This window comes from Globicephala melas, chromosome 11 (genome assembly GCF_963455315.2).
Source record: "Globicephala melas chromosome 11, mGloMel1.2, whole genome shotgun sequence".
NCBI lineage: Eukaryota > Metazoa > Chordata > Mammalia > Artiodactyla > Delphinidae > Globicephala > Globicephala melas.
Window position 1 is genome coordinate 74,278,262 of NC_083324.2, and position 23,616 is coordinate 74,301,877.

Below are 23,616 nucleotides of genomic sequence, written 5' to 3' on the forward strand. Positions count from 1 at the left end.
CTCCGGACGCGCAGGCTCAGCGGCCATGGCTCACGGGCCTAGCTGCTCCGCGGCATGTGGGATCTTCCCGGACCTGGGCACGAACCCGTGTCCCCTGCATCGGCAGGCGGACTCTCAACCACTGCGCCACCAGGGAAGCCCTCAGCTATCTTTTTACCTCCATTTATTGTGCTTTTCCCCTCCCACTACTACATATAAAATTTAAAAATTCATTAAATATCAATAAAACTAGTGGAAAATGAAGCAGTTAAAATTATGTCCTTTCTTATCTGTCGCAGCCTTCGGGTGAATCAGTGATTTAATGTGTGATGGCCGGAATCGTGGGCCTGTCTTATGCACCTTTCTTTAGTAAATAGAGTGCCTCAGAGGTAAACCATTAAAGTAAATGCAAACAGATTACCAACTTGCTTTAATCTGCTGCCTTTGCTTTGTCACCAATATTCTTACCCCCATCCATTCCCCGTTTAGTCATTATGTTGAAATTGTGCAGTCGCACCCATCCCACAGTAAAGCAATGGCTTTATTATCCGCTTGGCCTGATTTCTCTTACCATGACCCAAGGTCAAAGAAGCGCTACCAAGTCCCACGCAGAAGACCATGTTGCTAAAACTCAATTCTACTGCTTATAATAGAAAAAAAAGAGGCAAGAAAATCTGTTTTTATTATGTTTTTAGGGAGTGTTAGGTCATTGTAACACATTTTCAATGGCATGATGCCTGTTTTAATATACTTGTCCATTAAAGAAATGTAAAATCAGTTTTTTATTGTGACACCGAGAAAGGAACACTTTAGTAAAACTAAAATTTAGGCTGGTATGATTTTTATATGTAGCAGTCTTTCTTTACATTTAAAGGAAAAAAATCTTAATCCAAGCTTCAATCACTATTGTGGTACAGCCTACATTTTCAAATATGAGTTATTTGAGAAAATACATTAAAATCATACATACACACTTTTAGACAGTTTTTAAACAAGACTTTTTAAAAAGCTCTTTTAATCTGAATTTGGCTTCTCTATTCCTGTAGAGTTCTGCAGGGTGGCGTGGTGGTTGGTTGTGTCAATGTTGGTTCCTGGAATAAGATTGTCATCTTCCCCTTCAATTAAAGAATCCCACTGATCAAAATCTTTCTGAAGTCCTGTAAAATACAAATGTCACTAAACATATTCAACTTTGGAAAGTGTTAAACAGTTCAGTGCCTCTAGGTGGCACCCTAGCCTCACAGACGACCCACATTGCGTCACCATTATGGAGGCAAGGTGCTCTGTGTGAGCTCTGTGTGGCTGCAACATCAGAACGAGAGATGGAATTGAGGCACTATGCTGTCCGAATCCTCTGCATGGAAATCCGCCCCAGCCTTCACAGAAAGACTATTAGCTCTAACAGGTAGGCTTGCTGCCTATGACGCGTAGTATGCAAAGCAGCAAAATTAAATTGTTTTCAAATGGACTGACTGCAGTGTTCCATCGTAAACCAACTGGGAACAGTCAAAATGGGACTCATGCACAGTTAGGATAAACAGTTTTTTCCTGAGAATCATCTGGTTTATGTCAGGAAAGAAGATCCCTTTCTTACCTAAATGCTTTTGCAAGAACGCTAACGAAGCTTTGTTGCTAAGACTCATGGCTACGTTTGAATCTATTTCTCCTTGCAGTGTGAATATGTAGCCAATTATTCTGCCAGTTGCAAACGTGAAGTCAACAAAATTCTGATGGACTGAACCCCTGAAAGAGAAAGGAGACATTTACAAATCACTTTGTTGGACAAAATTATTTCTGTAGTTACAGTGCAGGAAAGATGCTGGCCTGGTTGGCCTATTTACGAAAACCAAGGAAACAAAATTTGTAGATTTGATCTCCTTAGATGTACTTGAGGGTCACAAAGATGTTCATTTAGGGGTGCTAGAGTATATATTCTTCCTCCCGTCTAGATCAATAAGGCAAAGATTGCTGTCTTGCTTGGCATCTTGGTTTTAGAAGAGATGATTCCAGCTTTGTAGAGGACATGATTACTTTCAATTTGAGTAGGTGGAATGCTTTATATGTTGAGGGTCCCTGAACTCAGAGCCAGAATCCTGCCCCCTTACCACCACACTTAACTGGATACCTATTTGCTGTTGGGCAAAAACACTTTGCATTTAAGCCTTGGATTAAGTAGGTTAAAAGATAGACAAACAAAATTTTGCCTTGTATTATTTAAACTGTAAGCACCTCATAAATATCCCTTATTGATGGACTTGAAATCCACCAACAGCCTAACATCAAATAGAATGGCCATTTTTTTTTAACATCTTTATTGGAGTATAATTGCTTTACAATGGTGTGTTAGTTTCTGCTTTATAACAAAGTGAATCAGCTATACATATACATATGTTCCCATATCTCTTCCCTCTTGCATCTCCCTCCCTCCCACCCTCCCTATCCCACCCCTCTAGGTGGTCACAAAGCACCGAGCTGATCTCCCTGTGCTATGCGGCTGCTTCCCACTAGCTATCTATTTTACATTTGGTAGTGTATATATGTCCATGCCACTCTCTCACTTCGTCCCAGCTTACCCTTCCACCTCCCCATATCCTCAAGTCCATTCTCTAGTAGGTCTGCATATTTAATTCCCGTCTTGCCCCTAGGTTCTTCATGATCTTTTTTTTTTTTCTTAGATTCCATATATATGTGTTAGCATACGGTATTTGTTTTTCTCTTTCTGACTTACTTCACTCTGTATGACATACTTTAGGTCCATCCACCTCACTACAAATAACTCAATTTCGTTTCTTTTTAAGGCTGAGTAATATTCCATTGTATATATATATGTGCCACATCTTCTTTATCCATTCATCTGTTGATGGGCACTTAGGTGGCTTCCATGTCCTGGCTATTGTAAACAGAGCTGCAATGGACATTGTGGTACATGACTCTTTTTGAATTATGGTTTTCTCAGGGTATATGCCCAGTAGTGGGATTGCTGGGTCGTATGGTAGTTCTATTTGTAGTTTTTTAAGGAACATCCATACTGTTCTCCATAGTGGCTGTATCAATTTACATTCCCATCAACAGTGCAAAAGGGTTCCCTTTTCTCCACACCCTCTCCAGCATTTATTGTTTGTAGATTTTTTGATGATGGCCATTCTGACAGGTGTGAGATGATATCTCATTGTAGTTTTGATTTGCATTTCTCTAATGACTAATGATGTTGAGCATTCTTTCCTGTGTTTGCTGGCAATCTGTATATCTTCTTTGGAGAAATGTCTATTTAGGTCTGCTGCCCATTTTTGAATTGGGTTGATTGTTTTTTTGATACTGAGCTGCATGAGCTGCTTGTAAATTTTGGAGATTAATCCTTTGTCAGTTGCTTCATTTGCAAATATTTTCTCCCATTCTGAGGGTTGTCTTTTGGTCTTGTTTATGGTTCCCTTTGCTGTGCAAAAGCTTTTAAGTTTCATTAGGTCCCATTTGTTTATTTTTGTTTTTATTTCCATTTCTCTAGGAGGTGGGTCAAAAAGGATCTTGCTGTGATTTATGTCATGGAGTGTTCTGCCTATGTTTTCCTCTCAGAGTTTAATACTGTGTGGCTTTACATTTAGGTCTTTAATCCATTTTGAGTTCTTGCCTCCTTTATCAAAGATAAGGTGACCATATGTGTGTGGGTTTATCTCTGGGCTTTCTATCCTGTTCCGTTGATCTATATTTCTGTTTGTGTGCCAGTACCATACTGTCTTGATTACTGTAGATTTGTAGTATAGTCTGAAGTCAGGAAGCCTGATTCCTCCAGCTCTGTTTTTCTTTCTCAAGATTGCTTTGGCTATTTGGGGTCTTTAGTGTTTCCATACACATTGTGAGATTTTTTGTTCTAGTTCTGTGAAAAATGCCAGTGGTAGTTTGATAGCGATTGCATTGAATCTGTAGATTGCTTTGGGTAGTATAGTCATTTTCACAGTGTTGATTCTTCCGATCCAAGAACATGGTATATCTCTCCATCTATTTGTATCATCTTTAATTTCTTTCATCAGTGTCTTATAATTTTCTGCATACTGGTCTTTTGTCTCCTTAGGTAGGTTTATTCCTAGATATTTTATTCTTTTTGTTGCAGTGGTAAATGGGAGTGTTTTCTTAATTTCACTTTCAGATTTTTCATCATTAGTGTATAGGAATGCAAGAGATTTCTGTGCATGAATTTGGTATCCTGCTACTTTACCCAATTCATTGATTAGCTCTAGTAGTTTTCTGGTAGCATCTTTAGGATTCTCTATGTATAGTAGCATGTCATCTGCAAACAGTGACAGCTTTACTTCTTCTTTTCTGATTTGGATTCCTTTTTATTTCTTTTTCTTCTCTGATTGCTGTGGCTAAAACTTCCAAAACTATGTTGAATACTAGTGGTGAGAGTGGGCGACCTTTTCTTGTTCCTGATCTTAGTGGGATTGGTTTTAGTTTTTCACCATTGAGGACGATGTTGGCTGTGGGTTTGTCATATATGGCCTTTATTATGTTGAGGTAAGTTCCCTCTATGCCTACTTTCTGGAGGGTTTTTATCATAAATCAGTGTTGAATTTTGTCAAAAGCTTTCTCTGCATCTATTGAGATGATCATATGGTTTTTCTCCCTCAATTTGTTAATATGGTGTATCACGTTGATTGATTTGCATATATTGAAGAATCCTTGCATTCCTGGGATAAACCCCACTTGATCATGGTGTATGATCCTTTTAATGTGCTATTGGATTCTATTTGCCAGTATTTTGTTGAGGATTTTTGCATCTATGTTCATCAGTGATATTGGCCTGTAGTTTTCTTCTTTTGTGACATCTTTGTCTGGTTTTGGTATCAGGGTGATGGTGGCCTCGTAGAATGAGTTTGGGAGTGTTCCTCCCTCTCTATATTTTGGAAGAGTTTGAGAAAGATCGGTGTTCGCTCTTCTCTAAATGTTTGATAGAATTTGCCTGTGAAGCCATCTGGTCCTGGGCTTTTGTTTGTTGGAAGATTTTTAATCACAGTTTCAGTTTCAGTGCTTGTGATTGGTCTGTTCATATTTTCTATTTCTTCCTGGTTCAGTCTTGGAAGGTTTTGCATTTCTAAGAATTTCTCCATTTCTTCCAGGTTGTCCATTTTATTGGCATCTAGTTGCTTGTAGTAATCTCTCATGATCCTTTGTGATTCTGCAGTGTCAGTTGTTACTTCTCCTTTTTCATTTCAAATTCTATTGATTTGAGTCTTCTCCCTTTTTTTCTTGATGAGACTGGCTAATGGTTTATCAATTTTGTTTATCTTCTCAAAGAAGTAGCTTTTAGTTTTATTGATCTCTGCTATAGTTCCCTTCGTTTCTTTATCATTTATTTCTGATCTGATCTTTATGATTTCTTTCCTTCTGCTAACTTTGGGGTTTTTTTTGTTCTTTCTCTAATTGCTTTAGGTGTAATGTTAGGTTGTTTATTTGAGATGTTTCTTGTTTCTTAAGGTAGGATTGTATTGCTGTAAACTTCCCTCTTAGAACTGCTTTTGCTGCATTCCATAGGTTTTGGGTCATCGTGTTTTCACTGTCATTTGTTTCTAGGTATTTTTTTATTTCCTCTTTGATTTCTTCAGTGATCTCTTGGTTATTAAGTAGTGTATTGTTTAGCCTCCATGTGTTTGTATTTTTTACAGATTTTTTCCTGTAATTGATATCCAGTCTCATAGTGTTGTTGTCGGAAAAGATACTTGATACAATTTAAATTTTCTTACATTTACCAAGGCTTGATTTGTGACCCAAGAAATGATCTATCCCGGAGAATGTTCCATGAGCACCTGAGAAGAAAGTGTATTCTGTTGTTTTTGGATGGAATGTCCTATAAATATCAATTAAGTCCATCTTGTTTAATGTGTCATTTAAAGCTTGTGTTTCCTTATTAATTTTCATTTTGGATGATCTGTCCATTGGTGAAACTGGGGTGTTAAAGTCCCCTACTATGATTGTGTTACTGTCAATTTCCCCTTTTTTGGCTCTTAGTATTCGCCTTATGTATTGAGGTGCTCCTATGTTGGGTCCATAAATATTTACAATTGTTTCATCTTCTTCTTGGATTGATCCCTTGATCATTATGTAGTGTCCTTCTTTGTCTTTTGTAATAGTCTTTGTTTTAAAGTCTATTTTGTCTGATGCGAGAATTGCTACTCCAGCTTTCTTTTGATTTCCATTTGTATGGAATATCTTTTTCCATCCCCTCACTTTCAGTCTGTATGTCTCCCTAGGTCTGAAGTGGGTCTCTTATAGACAGCATATATGTGGGTCTTGTTTTTGTATCCTTTCAGTAAGCTTGTGTCTTTTGGTTGGAGCATTTAATCCATTTACATTTAGAGTAATTATTGATACGTATATTTCTGTTACCATTCCTACTCTTGTGTTTCCTGCCTAGAGAAGTTCCTGTAGCAGTTGTTGTAAAGCTCTTTTGGTGGTGCTAAATTCTCTTAGCTTTTGCTTGTCTGTAAAGGATTTAATTTCTCCGTCAAATCTGAATGAGATCCTTGCTGGGTTGAGTAATCTTGGTTGTAGGTTTTCCCCTTCATCACTTTAAATATGTCCTGCCACTCCCTTCTGGCTTGGAGAGTTTCTGCTGAAAGATCAGCTGTTAACCTTATGGGGATTCCCTTGTATGTTATTTGTTGTTTTTCCCTTGCTGCTTTTTAATATTTTCTCTTTGTATTTAATTTTTGATAGTTTGATTAATATGTGTCTTGGTATGTTTCTTCTTGGATTTATCCTGTATGGGACTCTCTGTGCTTCCTGGACTTGATTAACTATTTCCTTTCCCATAATAGGGAAGTTTTAACTATAATCTCTTCAAATATTTTCTCAGTCCCTTTCTTTTTCTCTTCTTCTCCTGGGACCCCTATAATTCGAATGTTGGTGTGTTTAATGTTGTCCCAGAGGTCTCTGAGATTGTCCTCAATTCTTTTCATTTTATTTTCTTTATTCTGCTCTGCAGTAGTTATTTCCAGTATTTCATCTTCCACGTCACTTATCCATTTTTCTGCCTCAGTTATTCTGCTATTGATCCCTTCTAGAGAATTTTTAATTTCATTTATTGTGTGGTTCATCACTGTTTGTTTGCTCTTTAGTTCTTCTAGGTCCTTGTTAAACGTTTCTTGTATTTTCTCCATTCTATTTCCAAGATTTTGGATCATCTTTACTATCATTATTCTGAATTCTTTTTCAGGTAGACTGCCTGTTCCCTTTTCATTTGTTAGGTCTGGTGGGTTTTTACCTTGCTCCTTCATCTGCTGTGTATTTCTCTGTCTTCTTATTTTGCTTAACTTACTGTGTTTGGGGTCTCCTTTTTGCAGTCTGCAGGTTCGTAGTTCCCGTTGTTTTTGGTGTCTGTCCCCAGTGGCTAAGGTTGGTTCAGTGGGTTGTGTAGGCTTCCTGGTGGAGGGGACTAGTGCCTGTTTTCTGGTGGATGAGGATGGATCTTGTCTTTCTGGTGGGCAGGTCCACGTCTGGTGGTGTGTTTTGGGGTGTCTGTGGCCTTATTATGATTTTAGGCAGCCTCTGTGCTAATGGGTGGGGTTGTGTTCCTGCCTTGTTAGTTGTTTGGCATAGGGTGTCCAGCACTGTAGCTTGCTGGTCATTGAGTGGAGCTGGGTCTTGGTGTTGAGATTTAGATCTCTGGGAGATTTTCGCTGTTTGTATTACATAGAGCTGGCAGGTCTCTGGTGGACCAATGTCCTGAACCTGGCTCTCCCACCTCAGAGGCACAGCCCTGACGCCTTGCTGGAGCACCAAGAGCCTGTCATCCACACGGCTCAGAATAAAAGTGAGGGGAAAAAAAGAAAGAAAGAAGAAGATAAAATAAAATAAAGTTATTAAAATAAAAAAAAGTTATTAAAAAAGTATTTTTAAGTAATAAAAAAAAGAAAGAAGAGAGCAACCAAACCAAAAAACAAATCCACCAATGATAACAAGCGCTAAAAATTATACTAAACAAAACAAAACAAAACAGAAAAAACCAGACAGACAGAACCCTAGGACAAATGGTAAAAGCAAACTATACAGACAAAATCACACACAGAAGCATACACATACACACTCACAAAAAAAGAAAAAGGGAAAAATATATATATATATCGTTGCTCCCAAAGTCCACCTCCTCAATTTGAAATGATTCGTTGTCTATTCAGTTATTCCACAGATGCAGGGTACATCAAGTTGATTGTGGAGCTTTAATCCGCTGCTCCTGAGGCTGCTGGGAGCGATTTCCCTTTCTCTTCTTTGTTCGCACAGCTCCCGGGGTTCAGCTTTGGATTTGGCCCCGCCTCTGCGTGTAGGTCGCTGGAGGGCGTCTGTTCTTCGCTCATACAGGACGGGGTTAAAGGAGCAGCTGATTCGAAGGCTCTGGCTCACTCAGGCCGGGGGGAGGGAGGGGCATGGAGTGTGGGGTGAGCCTGCGGCCACAGAGGCCAGTGTGATGTTGCACCAGCCTGAGGCACGCCGTGTGTTCTTCCGGGGAAGTTGTCCCTGGATCCCGGGACCCTGGCAGGGGCGGGCTGCACAGGCTCCCCGGAAGGGGGGTGTGGAGAGTGACCTGTGCTCGCACACAGGCTTCTTGGTGGCGGCAGCAGCAGCCTTAGCGTCTCATGCCCATCTCTGGGGTCCACGCTGTTAGCCGCGGCTCACGCCCGTCTCTGGGGCTCATTTAGGTGGCGCTCTGAATCCCCTCTCCTCCTGCACCCGGAAACAATGGTCTCTTGCCTCTTCAGCAGCTCCAAACTTTTTCCCGGACTCCCTCCCGCTAGCTGTGGCACACTAACCCCTTCAGGCTGTGTTCACGCTGCCAACCCCAGTCCTCTCCCTGGGATCTGACCTCCGAAGCCCAAGCCTCTCGGGCTGGTGAGTGCCGGTCGGCCCTGATCCTCTGTGCGGGAATCTCTCCGCTTTGCCCTCTGCACCCCTGTTGCTGTGCTCTCCTCTGCGGCTCCGAAGCTTCCCCTCCTCCAACCCCCGTCTCCGGGGCTTCTAGTGTGTGGAAACCTTTCCTCCTTCACAGCTCCCTCCCACTGGTGCGGGTCCCGTCCCTATCCTTTTGTCTCTGTTTATTCTTTTTTCTTTTGCCCTACCCAGGTACGTGCAGAGGTTCTTGCCTTTTGGGAGGTCTGAGGTCTTCTGCCAGCGTTCAGTAGGTGTTCTGTAGGAGTTGTTCCACGTGTAGATGTATTTCTGATGTATCTGTGGGGAGGGAGGTGATCTCCGCGTCTTACTCCTCCACCGTCTTGAAGCTCCTCCCCAAAACGGCCATTTTTTACTGCACATTTTCTACTACCTCTGAGACACGTGACACTTGATTTTCTTGCATTTGTTTTTTCCCTTGACATCACATTTTCCCTCCTTTCCCGAACTACTCTGTTCTTCACTGGCTTTTCCCCTAAATCCTCAAGATTCTATTAGACCAATTCTTTTCGCACTTTGTGGTCTCATCTCCTCCATAGATTTCATTAATAATATACAGATTATATACTTTGCTAATTTGTGGCCAGACATCTTTACCCAAGGCTAAAACACACCTTTCCAGCCCCACCCAATGCCACTTTTCCTCTTCACTTTGCTGCTTATAAGCAAACCACCATTCTTTTAGGTATCTCTACGCAAAACCGAGGCCCAGACTCTGCTCACTCTTCCCCACATCCCAATCCAAACTTGAGAGTCAAAAGTATAAAGAAGGTAAATAGAGGCAGGGTCGCAGCACAGCTGAGAGCAGAACCCCGGATGCCACCAACAGTGGAGAGATGGCCTGAAGAGGAGGAGACGGTGGGGGAGAAAGGGAGGAAGCCATCTACAGGATGCGAGAAGCAGGAGAGAGTGGGGTTAGTGTACCCAAGGGAGGAGAAATGGGGGTAGTCAACAGGTGGGAGGGATGCAGAGAGAAAGGCTGAGGCTGCCAATAGGCGACTGAAACTTCTATGTCCTCAGTGGGGCCATTTTCAGCTCACTGGTGGCAGTTCAGGAAGACAGACTGCAGAATTCAGAGTAAATGGATGTAAGGACAGGGAATATTAAGTACAAGCTCTTCTTTCTAGCAGAGAAGGGAAGAAACAGAGAGAGTGATAGCCAATAAGGAAGGTTGGGTGTTCTGTAATATTTCTGCTTTAGAATTAAATAGACTTGCACATACCAATAAGCTAAGTTGACATCTTACCTTAAATATCTAGATCCTTCCTCACCATCTATCTAAAGTCTCTTGAGGGACTTCCCTGGTGGCGCAGTGGATAAGAATCCGCCTGCCAATGCAGGGGACACGGGTTCAATCCCTGGTCCGGGAAGATCCCACATGTTGCGGAGCAACTAAGCCCATGCGCCACAACTACTGAGCCCACGTGCCTAGAGCCTGTGCTCCACAACAAGAGAAGCCACCACAATGAGAAGCCCGTGCACACACCGCAACGAAGAGTAGCCCCCGCTCACCACGACTGGAGAAAGCCCGCGCGCAGCAACAAAGACCCAGCACAACCAAAAAAAATAAAAATTAAATTAAATCTTAATAATAATAATGTCTCTTGATCCTTCAAGACCCAATTCTACCCCAATTTCTTCTAAGCAGCCTTTTCTGACCACCTTAATTGGAAGAGTCCTCCATTCTCTGTCCTGGGGGTGTTTACTGCCTTTACTGTGTGTGTTTCCTTCTTGCCACCTCTTCTGTGCCCTTCTAAGTAAATCAGGTTTCAGATAGGAGAGGAAGGAGCTCAGTCTTTGCTTTGTAGCATCTCATCGTGAGTTCAAAACGCTATTGGGAGTTCTTTTTCACATCCACGATATAAGCATGTTGCTGACCCTTCAAGGGACTCTATTATAGCTTTTGAGAATTTATAAATTCATCTGCTTACCAAACACATAAACACACTGCAGTTCTCAACAGATGATCTTACTTTTTTTCTAAAGAGTTCTTAGCCTAGCTTACTGATGGAATACTTCCCCCATCCCAGCCCTAAAAATGTATAGGTTTGCTCTTACATTTAGATAAAGGTAGCATGTATCATGCAAATTTTATTTATCAGCACGTGCTGTATAGTATATTAACATAGTTAATAGTATTTAACATTAATAGTATATTAACACTACTCAAAAATTTGCATTTTACTTTTTTTTTTTTTTTTTTGCGGTACGCGGGCCTCTCACTGCTGTGGCCTCTCCCGTTGTGGAGCACAGGCTCCGGACGTGCAGGCTCAGCAGCCATGGCTCACGGGCCCAGCCGCTCCGCGGCACGTGGGATCCTCCCAGACCGGGGCACGAACCCGCACCCTCTGCATCGGCAGGCGGACTCCCAACCACTGCGCCACCAGGGAAGCCCCAAAAATTTGCATTTTAAAAAGAGTAAGTCTAAATGCACTTGGAAACTGAGATTATCTAATATTCTCCCTTATTCCAAGTCTAAACAACAAATTGAATAATTCTAGAGTAGCAACCAAATGATATCGTTACTTGTTTATCCAAGTTTCAAGTTTCTGTTTCAGATGATGTAATAAGTCACTTACTGATACTTACCTGATTGTAATCATTTTTCTTTCTCTATCAGGTAAGTAGCATTTTTTCATTTTTATAATATTAGAAGGGTATTGGAATCGTTCCGAGTTGATAAAAAAGAGGGGCTGAGGAATTCTGGAATATACTTCATCAGCCACTGGAAACATCCATGCATCCAGAGCGATACCGCACCTGATCAAAGAAGTCTGGTTACACACTGGCCCAGATACAGGAATGTCTAATAATGCAAGGATTCAGAGACACACAGCACACCAGATCATTATGGGTTATCTCACTGAGCTGAAGAGGTATTATACTTCACTGTGGGAAAGGGATATGATTAGCTTTATAAGGTAGCAAACTTGTAATTATACAATCATTTTCTTTAGGAGGCATTTAAGAATTGCAACCTTTAGAAAGACATAATATTTAAAATTTTTTTATTCATTTTTTGTCATCTTTCAAGATAAATTTTAAAATATTATAAGTACTATTCTTCAAAATTGGGGGGTATCTGAAAAAATACAGTACATGCACTATTGCCCCTGTGTTTCTAGTCCTTCTGGACACTGTCGTGTACTCATTATACTTCTTTCAGAGTAACAGTTAGACCCATTCCTCACCTGGAAGAGTGTCTGGGTGTTGAAGAAAAGCCTATGGAGTATATCATTTGAAAATGAAATGTAATTAATTTTCTTTTTAAAAGTAAGTTATCCTATGTTTCTTAGCCTTTTGGACACTCTATTTTATGTGCTAAATGGAGGAAAGAAGAGAATCCCCTTACGTTGAAACAGATTTTAAGAAATGTGAGATGAAGTTTCACAGATGATCCTACCCTCTTTCTACATGGTTGGTTCTACATGGTCTCATCAATCTGGGATAAAATGGTTCAAGAAAGAAAATATTTCTTCAAGTTAGAAGACTGGGGGCCTGACTTCCACCCACATAACTATGTAATTTTAGCCCACACTTCATCTTAAGGATGAAAAAAATTAATTAAAAAATGCCCTACCTATTGGGGAAGTCTAGAAAATAGTATAAGATGACAATATTTTTATTACAATTATTATGTCACAGATAATACGTATATATAAAGCTAAACTTCCAAATGAAAATAATAAGCGCTTGAGCAGATGAATAATAACGAGGAAAAATATGGAGAGATGCGAAGAGTTTTCAGTAGCAAGAGACGTAGTTGGTTTCTGTTGAGGAAAATTCATACGGAGGACTTTACGGAGGCAAAAGAACAAACTTGTGAATTCCGAAGGATCTCTTCCTCACTAAGAATTTGATAAATTCTATCTCACGTGTGTTATCACTCCCCCCGCTTCCAAACACTGAGACTCATTCTCTTACCTGAATCTCTGGTCTTCACTAAGACTCTGAATAACTGTGGCTGCACCGAAAGAATGTCCAATAACCGCTATTTTATCCCTGTCGATGGAGTCCTATGTGAAAAAGCATGATGTAAGTTCATCAGTATCTTGCAGGTTGTTCGGAGGATAGGCAGTGATTTTGTGAATTATAAACTTATCTTTTCACAGGCATGGTTAAGTACCTTGGTTTCTTAGAAAAGAAATATATATACACATACATACATTCACGAGCACCCACACACCCACATACACATATTTAAACATATGCACATATATGTACATATACATGCATGCTTACCTATATATACACAAAGACACGCACATAGTTGTTGAGCATTTCTAAGAGTTCAGAGGTAAACTTCATGGCCTTCCTCTTCACCCACACTTCAAGCATCAACATCATTGCTGATTTCTCCCCCTCCCCCCTCCATGTTTATTAGTTTGTTCACTCCCTGAGTATCGATTGAGCACCTGCTCTGTGCCAGGCATTATAGTTCATTTTCCATGAGCTCCCAGTCTATTAGGGAAGGAGCGACGGATACACGATGCAGATGCAGTAGGGTCGTACCATGGAGCACATATGATAGACAGCCAGACCAGTCCAGGGTGGGCAGTGAGGCCCAAGAAAGCTTCATGGCCGAGGTAATACCCGACTTGAGTTGACGATTAAGCAGGACTGAGTCAGGAAGATGGGGTGTCAGACCAAGGGGACAACACATCCATAGGTATGGAGACAGGAGAGTGGCTAGCCGAGGGACACAAACGCTTCACTGTGTCTGGAGGACATACCATCATCTTAGTGCCCTGTGCTTTCCTACACTCCACCCCCCTACACACACGTTTGAGTCTTCATTCACGCGGTCCACTCTGATATCCTTCCACCCCACCCCAATATTTTGTCTAAAACTTTTCACCAGCGTTTCAAGATCAAGCTCAAAAACATGCAGGAACTGCCCAAGAAATTACAATACTTCCACTGGTTGTATTAAGTTGAAACATATGAAATTTGCCATTTTTGTAGATCAAAGCTGCCTGGTGGCAATTTCATATGTAGTTCAACCTGATGTGTTCCTCACTGTTGGAATATTTTGCAGGTACTTTTTTTTTTGCAGCCCTTTATCATATTGTATCTTGTCTTACAGCAGTAAGACAGACAAAAATGTGAGCAATAAAGAAGTCTAGGCCGGGGGAAAATGGATTTTTTTTAAGCTCACCTTCATCTGTTCCACGTCAAACTCTAAATCTAATACATTCTTCTCTGGTCTCCCGCCATCTATGTCCAGAATCAAATCGAGAGCTTGAGAACACTCCTTTGCTCGTTGCAGTACCTAATATGACGATTAGAAGAAGGAAATGGCAAAGAAAAGAGTTGTAACGCTTAAAGCTTGTGCAGAGGGGGCAGGTGGAAAAAATACGCGGTTGCTTATAAACCGGAAATGACTTTGAGATTAGTGATTAGAACACAGCCTAGCATGATGACCCAGGCACCAGCTTTACAGGTAGTTATGGCTTGGTCCAAATCCGGACTCTGTTGCTTACCCACTGTGTGACCTCAGATGATTTACTTAACCTCTCTGAACTTCCATTTATTGTATAATAATGCCTCAGTGAATGTGGGTGGGATTAAATGCAATAACATATATAAAAAGCACCCACTATAAAGCCTGGTACTGAGGTGGAAAGCAATGTGCTTTATTTCACTTGATCTTCCTCAAAGCCCCATGTGAAAGATACTGTTAATATTCATTATTTCGTAACGGATCAAACATGGAAGCAAAGCAAAAAGAATAAGTAACTTGTTCAAGATCACTCCACTGCGAGGTGATGGTGCCAGGATTCAAACATAGAAAGTTGCATTCTAAGGCCTGGACTCTTAATGCTATTCTATACCACCTCTGTGAAAAGTAGTCTTTACTTCTAATGCAAAAGGATTCTGAATATTCACTGTCATCTCCTAGGATTTTTATGTTGGTCTTTGTTTTTACTATGATCCAGATATTTCATTAAGGGCATTTGATTACTCAGAGAATCCTCTGACAGATCTTTTGGGGATGGGAAGTAAGGAGATCTAGGAGCACGGTCTGCCATATGTAAAATTAAACGAACAAATGTCATCATTTTGCCTATGCTTTTTGGTCACCATGCCACCTCTCTTCTTCTTGCAACATACCTGCTCATTTCGTAGAGGAAACTCCTCCTCCCCTCGTTTTAGGGTTCTAAGATAAAGCCAAGTCTGGTTTCCTATTTCTGCAGCAGACTGGTCCTTGAAATAGTAAGTCGCAGATGCAGAGCCATCTCTACAATACAAACAGAATCAATTACTTACGCTTGCTCTTTCTCTCCTTCATCTCACCTGTGTTCCTCATCCCCAGCCGTGACTCTTTCTGACTCCCTTTCTTGCACTCTACCTTTTTTTAAATCAAAGAAGCCCCCAAGGGAGTTCTAAGAAAAAGACATGGTTGCCTGTGAACAACCCATTCCATCTTCACAATTCTGGGAGGCTGCGGTGTTGAAAACTCTCCTGGAATCAAATCCCAGTGCTGTCACTTGCTAGCTGTGTGGTTTGGGGCAAATTACTTACCCTTCCTCAGCTTCATTCTCTGCCTCCTTGAAACAGTGGTAATGATAACCGTCTTAAAGCATTGTTATGAAGATTAAATGAGATGGTCTGTGAACACGGCACTCAATAAACATTCTAGAAATGTTAGCTATTTTTTTTACATACTTGACAATCTAGCTCAGTCTCCTTTTTTGTTCATCATGTAACCATAGTTGACAATCCTATCAGCACTTTTCATAAACCTGTATGAAAGGTAGAGCTCAGCCACATACCAGGTGACGTACCTGTGTTCTATGGCAGCAACTATAAACCCGTGAGATGCCAGGTCAATACCAATAGCAGAATAAATTGTCCTTCAAAACAAAAAGAGGGAAGCGTTCAACTACCAGTCATGATTACAAGGGGTCCACAAATAAACGTAGGAATATGGAGGTAATTATGCCCCTGTAGTAGTGCCCTGGGGTAAAGCAGAGAGCTGTGGTGCTCAAAGGGGGCTGATTTTACCACTCAGGGGATATTTGACAATGTCTGGAGGGGTTTTCATTATCATGAGTAGGGGGAGGGTGTTACTGGCATCTAGTGGATAGAGGGATGCTGCTAAAACCATCCTATGATGCACAAGGCTACATTCCACAAGAAATTATCCAGTCCAAAGCATCAGTGGTATCAAGGCTGAGAAACACTGGTGCAGTGATGATAAATATTGCCTTCGAGAATTTGTGTGTTTTTTTAACTTTTTATTTTATATTGGAGTATAGTTGATTAACAATGTTGTGAGAGTTTCAGGTGTACAGCAAGGTGGTTCAGTTATACATATTCATGTATCTATTCTTTTTCAAATATTTTTCCTATTTAGGCTGTTATATAATATTGAGCAGAGTTCCCTGTGCTATACAGTAGATCCTTGTTGGTTATCCGTTTTAAGTAGAGCAGTGTGTACGTGTCAATCCCAAACTGAGAGTTCTGGGTTTTAATCTTGCGTCTGCCACTTACCAGCTATACGACTTTAGGTAATTACATTACTGCATTTCTGTCCTCATCTGTAGAATGGGGACAGATAATAAAGCCTTTGCTTTAGAATAGTGATAAGGTTTTGATAAGATAATACATAGTGCAGGAAGGCGGTACAATGCGATGCTTAAGAGAACAGGACCTACACTCTGACCACTGCAGGTGATTGTATCCTGGTTCCCTCACTTATTAGCTCTCTACCTTGGATAAGTCACTTATCTTTTCTCTGCCTTAGTGCTATCTGTAGAAGGGTGATGTTATAAGATTATGGTACCTGGTCGGGTTACTGTAAGGATTAAGTAAGTTACACAGTTTCAGTGCTTATAACCGTGTCTGCAACAGGGGAAATACCGAACACACGTTAGCTGTTATGTAAATGACTGGACAGGGTGAGATGCTTAAAGGATCATGTGCTAATTAGCAACTACATTCAGAATCCCTGCCACATCTTTGCTCGGCACAATCTTTTCTCCTATCATGTATTCAATAGGAAATGGCCATAAGGAACAAAAAGGAGGTAGGCACCATGTCTTGTACTCCTGACAATGCAGGACCAACTCAGGAAGGGAAAATCATCTAGTTCAGGGATCAGCAAAACCTTTTCGGTAAAAAGCCAGAGAGTAATTGCTTCCAGCTCTGTGGACCATACACTATGTGTCACAACTACTCAGCTCTGCTGTTATAGCACAAAAGCGGCAGAGACAATGGGGAAAATGAATGAGTGTGGCTGAGTTGCAATAAAACCTTATTTACAGAAGCAGGCAGCAGGCTGGAGCTGGCCCTCAGATTCTGAGATGACAACCACTGGTCTAGAAGGAATCAAATAACTAGCTGGACTACGATAATTTCTTATTGCAGATGCTACACAATTTCTTACCAGCTAAAAGCCACTCTTCTAAAAGTCTTATAATCCTCTGAGGGGGGAGACGGGGAGGCAGTTGAGAAGTTGTAGGAAGAAAGTGGAGGGCGTGCGGTGTCCATGGAAATGTGCCACTCGTCATGGCACAGAGATCACAGTTGACTAAAGACCCCTCGCAGATCCCACCCCTGTGGATCGAGTGAAAGCTAGGCTTCCCGTGGGTCGGTCCCAGCGACTGGACATGGTGTGGGTTTAACGCAGGTCCTTTCCTGTGAGGTGCAGAGCTCCTCTGAGGAGCAGTTCTTTTTTTTAGCCTTCCACTGCGCCACCAGGGAAGCCCTGAGGAGCAGTTCTTCGTCAAGCACTCCCTCCATCGGCCTGGCCCAATCTTTCTTAGAATTGTGCTGCAGTCTCGACATGCTCCGTATCCAGTCCTTCTGTCTCCCATCTCCTTCCCAGGTGTCCAGCCTGCATCATGAAGGCTCTCCCCATCTTTTCTGCTTCTGCTCTTTCCCTTCTATCCTCCATGGGCATTCTGTAATACATGCCTTTCACCGCTAATCTGGTCATGGTGGCTGTTTCTCGGAGGACCTGAACTAATACGATGAATGATTTTGAGAGTGTAAATACTATAATATAGAAAGACAACAACCCAAAATGCGACAGCCTGTCTCCGCTGTTGTGAAGCTGGTCTCCATGGGCTGGAGGCAGGAAGAAACAGGGCTATAGGACCGATCAACTGATCCCAGCTAATTCCTGAGGAACGCCAAGTCCTCCAGGACAGGGGACAGCCTGACACTCCATAATCTGCTGTCCCTCTTCTGGGGGAAAACTGCATTCAGTCATTTGTCCCTAGAAGCTAAAGTCGTTCAACCTCTGAGACTTTACCTGAATGCTCCAAGACCATGAGAAAAAATAATGAGTGGGTATTTCTCCCCAGTCCTCAGAGGGGAATTCCAGGCTGCAGGAGTTGTCATTGAACCTAGACAGCAGTGGGAGACTGTAATTAGTGTTTTTTCTGACTCGAGTGTTGCTATTTAATTTAACATATCTCCTTAGTATCAAATTCTGACCCATGGAATTCATGTTTTTATGCATTAATAGTAAATTCATTTAAAAAGTCTCCCACTAGATACCACCAACCGAGGGCCTGAACTATGTGTTTTTCCTAGGACCATAGGATCATTAACTATCGGTTCTCACTGCCAGCTCTGAACTTGAGGTGAGACATTTTCCTACTTAGAGGTGTATTCGGGAAGGCCGTTCCTTATGATGAATCCCAGGTTTGGGCAAAACTTCAGAGGGAATGTTCTGAAACTAAACTACCAGTAAACCTCAGGAATATTACACTGAGATCCAGAATCTTCAGATCGGAGAATCATCTCATTCTAACTTGATCAAAATCAAGAGGAAGGTGGAGAGATCTTCGACTGCACGCTTAGATGTAGCTTTGGAGGAAGCTCTGCCACTTACTAGCTACTGACCTTGGGCAAGTCAAGAGAACTCTCTGAGCCTCAGACTCCTATAAAATGAGGGAAATGATGTCTATCTCAGGGGGTTTTTGTCAGAGTCATATTTAAGTAGGAAAATGTAAAGCACATCTATCCAGTCACATAGCAAAGGGCTCAAAAAAATGGAAGATGTTGTCTCTTCTTTCTTCACTTCTCACTTGTTATTGTCATCATTATCATCAATTATTTGTGTTTCACTTTCTCATCAATACGATGGAGATGTGGTCATGAAGACTGCATGTGATGATTGCTATGGAAGTGACTTATAAGTTATTCAGCATCGTAAAGATGCGTGGTGATAATATTTTCATCATTTCTCTTATAAATTGATTCTTAAGAAAACTCCAACGAGATGTTTAAAATGAAGGCCAAAAGTTGTAGGTATTTCTGAGGGGGAAATTTGAAGACATGGTTAACATCAACCCAACAGTAGTGTCTGGTCAAACAGATAAGGAAGGACAACTCAATATTAGCGAAATACAGACATATTAAGTGATGAATGCACATCGGATTGTCTTAGTGAGAGAGGCTGGCCGCTTGGGGGTCGGTGATGGGAATGAGAGTAGTTTCCTCATTTATGACCTGTAAGAAATTAGCTTTCACTCCTTTGTTTAGGATCTGGAGAGTTATGGAGGCTTCTGTTTTCTTTCTCTCTTTGCCCAACTGTAGAAAGCACTTTAGTGCAGAGCATAGAAGGTAGTAGCCACATCAGCCCAGCTGCTGGTCTCACCACATGACTGCCTCCAAGAATATGTAAGAAGCAAAAATCAGGCCAGCCACAGAGAGATGTTAAAGCCAGCCTGAAAGTCTGATACCTTCACGCCCTCCACGCACCCCATCGTATTCAGAATAGACAAAACGAGAACCCTTGATTCTCTGATAGTTACCTGGCCTTTTAAGAAATACTCTGTCATCTTAGGAGATGTCTGGACTGGAGACAATCTACTTTGGTCTTTCACTGCCTGAAACTCCTGCTATTTGCAAGCTTTTCTTATATTCTAGAGCCTAAAAGCAGAAGCAACACAAATCTTACCAAAGAATATGCTCAAAATTTTGCCCATAAGCCAGTGTGTTCCAAGAAATTTACTAAGACCAAAAAAATATTCTTTGTTTGAGATCCAAAGGGTGTCACAGTGACCATGATCTTGGGATGGATAATACAAACGCAAGAAGGTGCCCTGTAGAGGAAAGAAGTTAATGTACTTTTAGTCAAGTTGCTTCTTAAACATGTTCTAACAGCTATTTTGCATATTTAATTAGCGGGGACCCAAATACTTCTATTGCGCAAGAGGTCCAGAGAGCTTTTTAAGTTGCCGTAGTGACTGAATGCAGTCAAAAGGAAGAGAAATAGAACAACAGTATGCTTTTTGAGTGAAAAGAAAGTATGAGCAGCCTGGTTTCAGCCAGCAAAGAAGGGGAAAAAAAGAGTTTATAGTTAATCCGATGAGAGCAACGAATTGGGGAATGAATTAAACTGCCAAAGGCTTCCCAGGAGACCATACAAATGGCAAGATAAGTCTTTCTCAGGTGAGGGCAAGGTCAGGTTTCAAAACCTTCTCATGGGCCATAGCCACAGTCAATATTAGAATATAAGGATAAGTGGTATTAATCAAATCACTACCTTATTCGTGTAATCAAACATCAAGTCTGTACAACCGACGGAATAAGATCCATTTCCTCTGGGGATTTTAGTTTGGCCAAACATTGCAGCAGCCATCAGAGCTTGTAGTTTTTTGAACCACGCTGGAAAACAGGTCAATATTATTTCACTTGTCAGCCGTTACACCCCAGACTTTATTACACAAAGAAACTCCAAGAGAATCAAGGGACTACCCATAGTTTCCTGCCTCCATTTCTTTACTAATTAGTAAAATACACAAATAATTATTGAGCGCCTGCTGTATGCAAAGTACTGTGTGGGGAAAACGATGGCGGTCGACATAGCCCTTTTCCTAAGATGCTGAGGATCAGCTCCCAATCCTTCCAGCTTTGCCCTTACCTTCTACTCCTATCCAGAGCATATTAGAGACCACTTCCCAAATCTGCTTTTCCTAAACATGAACTCTATCCACCTTTCAGATTTGGGCTCACGACTTCCCACTGGAAGCCTTCCTATTGGAACAGCAAAGCCTATGGTCCAGAATGAAACTAAATGACCATCTCCCAACTCCCCCTCTTCATCTTCCAAACACACAGCATGCAACTCCGGAATTCCCTAGCTTGGGGATCCCAAGCCAGAAACCTGGGAATCATGCTACTCTCCTAACCCTTTCTCCTCTATCCCCTACATCCAACCAAGTTCCAATCTCTAACATTTGTTTTTAGCTTAGGATTCTCTCTCCAATGTATCCTTACCCCATTAGCTCAACTGTCTCAGTTACACCTTAACTGTTCTTGACCGGACAGTCGCCATCTCTCCCAAGTGTCCTATTCACCTTGGATCCTGACTCCTTCAACTGCATCTTTCACACAACTCCTGGAGTGATTTAAAGCATGAATCTCACCAGGCAACTCTTCAAATCCTTCAATGCTTTCCTATCATCACCAGGAATTTTTTCTTGAAGGGGGAATGTACTGGAATCTTTCTGGAAGGCAGTTTGTAGGTTATATTTAAATCTACACATGGCTTCCAGCGTGGGGTGGCTTATCTTTCCAGTGTTTGGGGGTTGAAGCTCGTAGAGGTTCACAGGTACACAAGTTAAATCCCAAGTTCCCGGGCACTGTAAGAAAGACCCTCCATGATCTGGAGGTCCACTGGCTCCTCCTCTTCTGCTGCTTTTTCCTTTGTTATCTCCCTCCCTGTGCTCCAGCACTGCTGAGTGACGCACGGGGCTGTTCCATGCGTCTACACCTTAGTAAATGCTGTTCCCTGCGCTTGAAATCCCCATGGCAAACTCCTATTCGACCTTTAATATCTTGATCTTCTCTGAAGCCTGCCCTGACCACCACCCCAGACTTAATCGTTTCATCCTCAGTATCAAATCAATTCCCTGTATATATTTTTATCTTTCTTCCTATCATATTAGAGTAAAATCATGTGTCTGCACACTCTGTCTCCCAAGGCTATTTTGTAAGAGCTGCATCCATATCTTTGTATCCTCACATCTTTAACACAATGTCTAGCACATAAGCGGTGCTCAAAAAATATCTGTGAAAATGAGTTAAACTAAGCTTTTCGCTGTCACTGGGTCTCTTTTGTTTCTGCTAAATGCTTGACGGCATATATATATATATTTTTTTAAATAATTAATTAATTTTTGGCTGCATTGTGTCTTTGTTGCTGCACGCGGGCTTTCTCTAGTTGCGGCGAGCAGGGGCTACTCTTTGTTATGGCGCGCGGGCTTCTCATTGCAGTGGCTTCTCTTATTGCGGAGCACGGGCTTTAGGTGCACAGGCTTCAGCGGTTGTGGCATGTGGGTTCAGTAGTTGTGGCACACAGGCTTAGTTGCTCCGCAGCATGTGGGATCTTCCCAGACCAGGGCTCGAACCTGTGTCCCCTGCATTGGCAAGTGGACTCTTAACCACTGTGCCACCAGGGAAGGACCATGGCCTCTATTCTTTTACCCACCCACTCTTGAAACATTTTCTCTCTCTGGTGCCAAAACCCTTTAACACACCTGCAGTTTCACCTGTTCCCCTTTCTAACCCCCAATCAAGTCCTCATGTAATTTCAGGATGGTGAGTCCATATATCAGTGTATCTGGATTCAGTTTTCTAGATTCAGATTGCCTGCTCCTTTCCTTCTGTTGGACTGTGAGAGGTGTATTCCAGGACATCTGACCCCTGAAAAGGTCTCAGGAAACTTTGAGCTGACCCAGGTTTGAGTGTAGGCCTCCAGGGCCCTGTGGCTGGTGAGTGCCAGGGAGGCTGCAGAAAAGGTTCACCAAACAACAAGGTCCTACTGTACAGCACAGGGAGTTGTATTCAATATCCTGTGATAAACCATAATGGAAAAGAATATGAAAAAGAATGTATATGTATAACTGAGTCACTTTGCTGTACAGCAGAAATTAAACACAACATTGTAAATAAACTATACTTCAATAAAATAAACAAGAAAGAAAAAGAAAGAAAGAAAGAAAGAAAGAAAAAAGAAAGAAAGAAGGAAAGAGAAAGAAAGAAAGAAAGGAAGAAAGAAGGAAAGAAAGAAAAGAAAGAAAAAGAAAGAAAAGGTTCACCAGCCCGCAGCTAATCTGGTCATGGTCCTAGATTTCCCATTCTCTAACCAACTATCAGCACTCATCATGAAGGAAGATGCAGGGAAGAGACTTGCCAGGTTGAATGGCCACTCTGTAGATGATATAGTTTTGTGGTTCAGAACTTACAAATGTCACTTCCTGTTTTTCTTCAACTCTATTTTAATAGGAGCATTAGAACCTATGGTATGCTGTTAATCTTATTATACATTTTTGGTGATGTTCATTTATCAAATAGTCCTGATGTTCATTCCTGGGGTTGGAGATGGAATGTACACGTGCTAGGAAAATGACATTCTCTTATATGGCTTTATGTCCTCCATTAGCGAATGGGATATCTCTAGCCATGTTTACAAACTTTTTGGCTGCATGATCATATTTTCTATGTATTCATTTATTAAGAATGATACAAATAATCATCTATTATTTTCATCTTTTATTGAATAAACTATTTCTAATAATTTTAAATTTATTTATGCATAATTTTAAAAGTATTTATGCATTCATTTTTGAGTATTTCAAATGAATGGGGCATTGGGCCCCAGGCTGGGATGACAAAGATGAATCAAGCATGTCCTCAAGTTTCTGACTGTCCAGTAACAGCTTTCCAGTGATTTTCAGA

The 23,616-nt window shown here is 41.4% G+C and overlaps 1 protein-coding gene across 5 annotated transcripts in view; it reads right to left on the reverse strand.

Moving 5' to 3' along the window:
• Window positions 1-742: 742 nt before the first annotated feature.
• Window positions 743-23,616, reverse strand: part of PLA2G7 (phospholipase A2 group VII) — a 34,631-nt gene continuing 11,757 nt past the window's right edge. For all 5 annotated transcript variants that reach the window (XM_060307620.2, XM_060307618.1, XM_060307619.1 and 2 more), the window contains 10 exons: window positions 20,420-20,541; window positions 19,832-19,976; window positions 18,176-18,269; window positions 15,702-15,770; window positions 15,028-15,154; window positions 14,072-14,185; window positions 12,838-12,929; window positions 11,503-11,673; window positions 1,574-1,722; window positions 743-1,136 (listed from right to left, as the gene is read on the reverse strand). In XM_060307620.2, the coding sequence (XP_060163603.1) occupies window positions 994-1,136; window positions 1,574-1,722; window positions 11,503-11,673; window positions 12,838-12,929; window positions 14,072-14,185; window positions 15,028-15,154; window positions 15,702-15,770; window positions 18,176-18,269; window positions 19,832-19,976; window positions 20,420-20,515 (1,200 nt within the window). In that variant the 5' untranslated portion in view covers window positions 20,516-20,541 and the 3' untranslated portion in view covers window positions 743-993. The remainder of the gene's footprint in view (window positions 1,137-1,573; window positions 1,723-11,502; window positions 11,674-12,837; window positions 12,930-14,071; window positions 14,186-15,027; window positions 15,155-15,701; window positions 15,771-18,175; window positions 18,270-19,831; window positions 19,977-20,419; window positions 20,542-23,616) is intronic.